Source organism: Octodon degus, unplaced genomic scaffold, assembly GCF_000260255.1.
Source record: "Octodon degus isolate 3935 unplaced genomic scaffold, OctDeg1.0 scaffold00228, whole genome shotgun sequence".
Lineage (NCBI taxonomy): Eukaryota > Metazoa > Chordata > Mammalia > Rodentia > Octodontidae > Octodon > Octodon degus.
The window spans coordinates 3,504,227-3,509,851 of NW_004524804.1; the positions used below are offsets into that span (position 1 = coordinate 3,504,227).

The 5,625-nt window shown below is 40.2% G+C and overlaps 1 protein-coding gene across 1 annotated transcript in view; it reads right to left on the reverse strand.

Annotated features, from left to right (window-relative positions):
• Fstl5 (follistatin like 5) overlaps positions 1-3,914 on the reverse strand; it is a gene marked incomplete at its 5' end in the record, with an annotated part of 578,391 nt that extends 574,477 nt beyond the window's left edge. The window contains one exon of the mRNA XM_023705749.1: positions 3,666-3,914. Coding sequence (XP_023561517.1) covers positions 3,666-3,914 — 249 coding nt within the window. The remainder of the gene's footprint in view (positions 1-3,665) is intronic.
• Between the last annotated feature and the right edge of the window lie 1,711 nt (positions 3,915-5,625).

Here is a 5,625-nt window from a genome sequence, read left to right on the forward strand (position 1 = left end):
TTTGTGGTACTGGGGATTGAACTTGGGACCTTGCACTTGCCAGGCAGGTCCTTATGCCAATGAGCGATATTCCCAGCCCACATTATTTATTTAATCTATAGGTCTACAAGTCATATATCATTATAGAAAATTCTTAAGAGGCATTTCACTTCAATTTTTAGTACAAATCAGAGGAAAATATGCAATACTGGTTATATGCAAAAATATGTTCCTATAGAGCCGTAGATGTGTCTTTCCATGATTCTAACCCTGAATGAATGAATCAGTGCCTAAGTCATACACTCTCTTTAATAACTTTACAAATTACTGGAAAATGCATAACAGATGTGAGACAAATGGGGCTTGCTATACAGTGCAAATAAGTGATGAATAAAGTGATAGTAGTAAGTAAAGTAAGTGATAGTAGTAAAGTAAAGTGATAGTACTAAGTAAAGTAAGTTTAAAACTTCTAAAATATTTTCTAATACTCTTCATTTGTATTACATTTTTATTATTATTTTGAGATAAGTATAATTTTTTTTTGTAGTACCAGAGATTAAACTCAGGACCTTGCTCTTGCCAAGCAGGCACCTATTGCACTGAGCTATCTCCTTGGCCCCAGATAATTGTAAATTTATAAACATTTATAAGGCATGTTACAGAGACCCTAGGAACTCTGACCCAGTTTTGCCAACAAATGGCACTTTTTAAAACTGGAGGCTATTTCAAACCCAGGATACTGAGTTTGATAATATCCATGGGCCTGTTTCAGTTTTCCTGTTTTAATTTCACTCATTTGTGTGTGTATGTGTGTGCGCTTGCACGTACGCGTGTGTGTATGTATGTGTGCATGTGTTTAGTTTCACTCAACTTCATCACATAAATTTGTAGAGTACAGAAAGCAATAGTCAAATCTACAGAATAGCAAAGGCCTGCTACTGTTTTAAACAATGAGTTAAGAGGTATCAGTAATTTTCAAAGCAGAGGTCAACAAACCTTTTACTGCAAAATTTTGATTAAAAATTTTTATGCTTTGTCTATCATAAGATATCTCATGCAAAATAAAATGAAACAAAAAAGTAAAAGAAAAACAAAAAGACTAACCTGGGTTTGGTTAATATGTTCTCAGTTGATGACCTGCAATCTAAAGTTTTCACAAACACTTCTAATTAGTTCCAAAGTAGCAAAGTGCTTTCTCTTTGATTTGTTTTGCTTTTCTATGGAGCAACATCTAATTACTATAAGGCTTTGCAGTTTCTGGATTTAATCCTTTGGTTTGCTTCTTCTCACTGGTCCATTGAAGGAAGTGACTTAAATTCCTGAAAATTCACAGAAAACGATTCTCTGTCACAGAATTAATTTCAGGCCTGACAATAACGTTGGGCATTCAGCTTTTCCAGATCCTCTTTCACATCCCACATGTGGCCAAGTCCACAACAATCAGACAGGTGGCTGACTTTGTCCGACATTATTTGCTCCTTTAAAGCTAACATATTTTCATGAGTTGACTGTTTTTACATAAAAAAGCAAAACAAATAAAAAGAAAATCCACAATTTCTGAGACTTGGAAAATAGTCTAACCCTTGGTGAATAACCCAGATAATATAAAAAATAGAATGCTCATGTTAGTGTAATGGGAAGACATGTAGATGTGCAGCTCTAATAATTGCCCTTAGTGTATGCCTGAAGGACAAAAGCTGTTACACCACTGTTTTGTGGAAGAAATCCATGAAGAAGATCATGTGTCTCATCTTTCATCTATTCCATCTGATACGTACGTGTGTGTGTGTGTGTGTGTGTGTGTGTTAGGAGACAGGGAGACAGAGTGACCACTGCGCCTGAGCACCCACCTGTACACAATACCTGCTGCGCCAGATTTTCTTCCCACATGTATTTAATGTCATGTTATTTCTACATAAATGATTACTGGGCATCAGGTGAACATATCCTTAGCTGGGGAATATGATTCTATGTTAAAATGTTTGCATGAGTATACACTATTTACTTAATGCCCATATATCATGCATTAGTGGAACAATTTTAATTGTACTATCTCAGATCAAAACTTATAGAAAAATATTCTGTGAGCATCAAAGTGCAATGAAAATAGAGCATACTTTAAACATAAATAAAATATATTTGATACAAAGGGAGAATGAACTGAATTTGAAACCAAAGAATTCGCTACTTTTAGGTAAAAAGTATAAAATTTTCTAGTATAAAAATTAAACCTGGGGGCCTGCCCCTTAGCTCAGCTCTTTAAGTGACTGTTTCAACAAAGCAGGTAGGCTCAGGTTGCTGTGGTTCGATCCCCACAACTCAAGCCAGCCAAACCTGCCCTGAAGGCATTCGCAGAAAAAAAAAATTAAACCTTTATTTTCTAGTATAAAAATTTCTCCAAATGTGTACTTAAATTTTACATAATTCCCTATGGTAAATAAACATAATTTTCCAACAATTTTGGGGGGCATCTCATGGCCATGCTGATTGTAATGTTTTGTATCTTACATCATTTGAAAAGCCCTGTGTATCATTTCTATCACCATGGAAATACCATTTTTCCAATACAGAAAAAAAACATTTTTCGTCTTCAGTTCACTCAAATAAGTGTTACCTTACTTCACGAAATCAGTTCTCTCCATGATTCGGGTCACACACTGAACTGGATGAGAACTGAAGTAAATTTCCCTCCTGGCCAACACTGAACCTAGCCACTGAATGTCACTGGAATTGTCCACCTCAGTTGGTGAGCACAACTGTAGAAAGAAGGAAGTTCACAAATCAAGGGACCACTCTACCTGGGCAAAGGTAGGATAACAGCATCACATTTCAGTCATACACTGAAGTATAAGCAAACACACAATATTTCAAATATGAAGCCACTTTCTCACTATACAGCCTGGACTCATAGTGGGCACATGTCTGTAAACCCAGAGCTGGGGAGGCTGAGACGGAAGGATCACTAAGAGTCTGAACTGCATAGCAAAATCCTTTATCAAATAAATAAATAATGAATAAATTTAAAAATGAGAATATATGATTGGCAGCATAAACAATGGATTTATAAAGGATGTTAAAAACTATTTGATGATTTATTTATAAAGTTTGTGAAAATCATGTATCAAATGTCTTCAGAACTTTCCCATAGAAGTTATTTGACGCGCATTTTAATACTACACATTTCTTAAGTATGTCATCGCAAATTCACTGCTTGAGTTTGGTGAGTTCTTCCCAATTGTTTCAGTGGGCAAGTGCAGATCCCACGTAAGTTGGCTACGCGGTGTGCACGGAGACTAGCACGTCTGGTCAGGAAGAGGGCGTGTTGTCTCAGCGTGGCTGGGCAGCCGCCCCTCTGTGCCACACTGGTGCTGGCACTGGGTGGGCCCGTCCTGGAGGCTGAATTGGCCACACTGCACCCCTAAGGAAGACCATGACTGGGAAGCCACACAGTGTAATGCCCACAGCTATATTAAATCATGGGTTAAATTTGGCTGATTTTATTCTCATGGCTGAAGATCCGGATTGTATCCATGTAAATTTCACACCCTTCTGCTTCTTGGTATGACCTCACTTTTTCCCTTTGTGATGTTAGATACTCTCACATAAAACCGTCCTAGGGCTGGAAGCTAAGGTTACGAGTAGAGTGGGAAGCCAGCAGCACAGTGCTGCGGGGGCTCCACCTTTACCTTTGAAGAAGCAGGCTGCGTCGTGGACGATGGTGATCCTCCGTTTCTTCAGGCAGGCCGCTCTGTGCACCTGGCAGTGGTTTGCGTAGAACTCTCCGTCGGAGCCACACACTGGCTTGTAGCGCTGGCTGCAAACTCCCACGCAGGCGCACTCTGCCTGCCCGGTCTCTCTGCTGGTCACACAGTGCCTTCCCAGGCCGCAGTACTTATTCTCACAAGACCCAAAAGGGTCATCCGGGATCAGAAACCCTGAAACAAACAGAAAATGACTTATTCTCTGTGTTAAATGATACATACATTTCAAAGTATCAAATAAAAATATGTTCTAAAATAATTATAATATACTCGAAGTTCCAGCGCTATTTTGGTAGAGAAGAGGCTTGCATCGGATCCCACAAATGAGCTTCTTATTTTTAAACTTTTTCTTTTCTTTTTTATTTATTTGGTATAGTCTCGCTACACAGTAGTAATCCTCCTGTCTCAGCCTCGCCAGCCCTGGGATTGCAGGCAGCTTCGCTGCACCGGGTTTCGGTGGACTGCACAGTGAGGGGCTGGCACAGCACACAGCAAGGAATTGAACCCAGGTCCTTGTGCTTGCCAGGAAAGCAATTAGACCACTGAGACTTCTCCCCGGCTCCAAATGAACTTCCAAAATCCCCACGGCCTCGCGCTTCCCTCTTTGAGCCCTGTCCTCCCCTTTCCGAGCTGTTCTGCACTCGGCTCTGAAGACTTCCTCATGGCCAGGAGCACAGACGCGGGTCTGCAGCCTGCGCTGCAGCACCACTCCCTGCAGACCTCAGGGCCCCGGGCGGGCGCCCGACGCAGGCCGACTCCCTTCCTCACCCGCGACGAGAGCGTTCAGTGGGGAGTCTCAGAGCTCTGTGGAGAGGTGAAGGCTCTACACACGTAGCTTCATTTAGGTGTTGTTACCACCTCTTCACACACTCACTTGCGTTGGATAGACTTGTGGAAAGTGAGACAAATTTCAAAAGGCAATTTTGTTTAATAAATAGACCTCATACTCTAAATTTATTTTCATATTGATACATGTGTTTCCATATCAAATTTAAATTAGCAGAATCAAAATTGCCACAAAAAAGAAAACACCATGATGATGCAGCTTTAAAATTAGCTAATTTATATCTTCTGATGGTACTGGAAATTGTTTTGGAATCCAAGAGGCTTATTCCCAGCAGGGTCCTGCGCCATGCTGGTGTGGCTACTCCTGAGAGCACATTTTGGGGCCCTTCAGAATCTCAGCGTGCAGGTAAGGTAAGTATACGACTAAGGGAACAACACTGTACACTTATGAGGTACGTTAGTGGAAAAGGTGATAAATTAACACTGTCATTAAAATAAACAAATAATGTAAGTATTTGGATGATACTAGAAAAAATACAGAGACATTGGCAGTGTTTGATTAACTTAATATGATATTGGACACGGATCTTGGTTTTTGTTTTTTACTTTCTAATGTTCAGTAGGTTAAAGTAAATGGCAGGAAACCTGAGGCTGTCTCTAAAGTTTGAATACTTAAATAAAACTTGCAAACAAAGTTAGTACATTAATAAACCAAAACCCACTCGAGGCATCTATGTTTTTGTAACAAACATCTGGCTTCCCCCCAAGCAGCAGCAACTCCGCTCCAGGCACTGCAAGAGCAGGTCTTCTACAAACCTGATAAGGGCTTATCACAAGCTGCCGCCTAAAAACCACTCCTCTACTTCTACCCACAGCTCACCCAGAGAGACCCACTCCACACATCAGTATGGAGCCCCTCCAAACCTCTTCTGGCCCTAGTACTTCCAAATCATGATCAAATTTAATTTGTCTAAAATTTTTCTCAAGGATAGGGAGATGTCTCAGTGGAATAAGCACTTCTCTGGCAAGTACAAGGGCCTGAGTTCAATCCCCAGTTCCCCCAAAAGAAAAAATAAATAAATATAATAAACTTATTTTT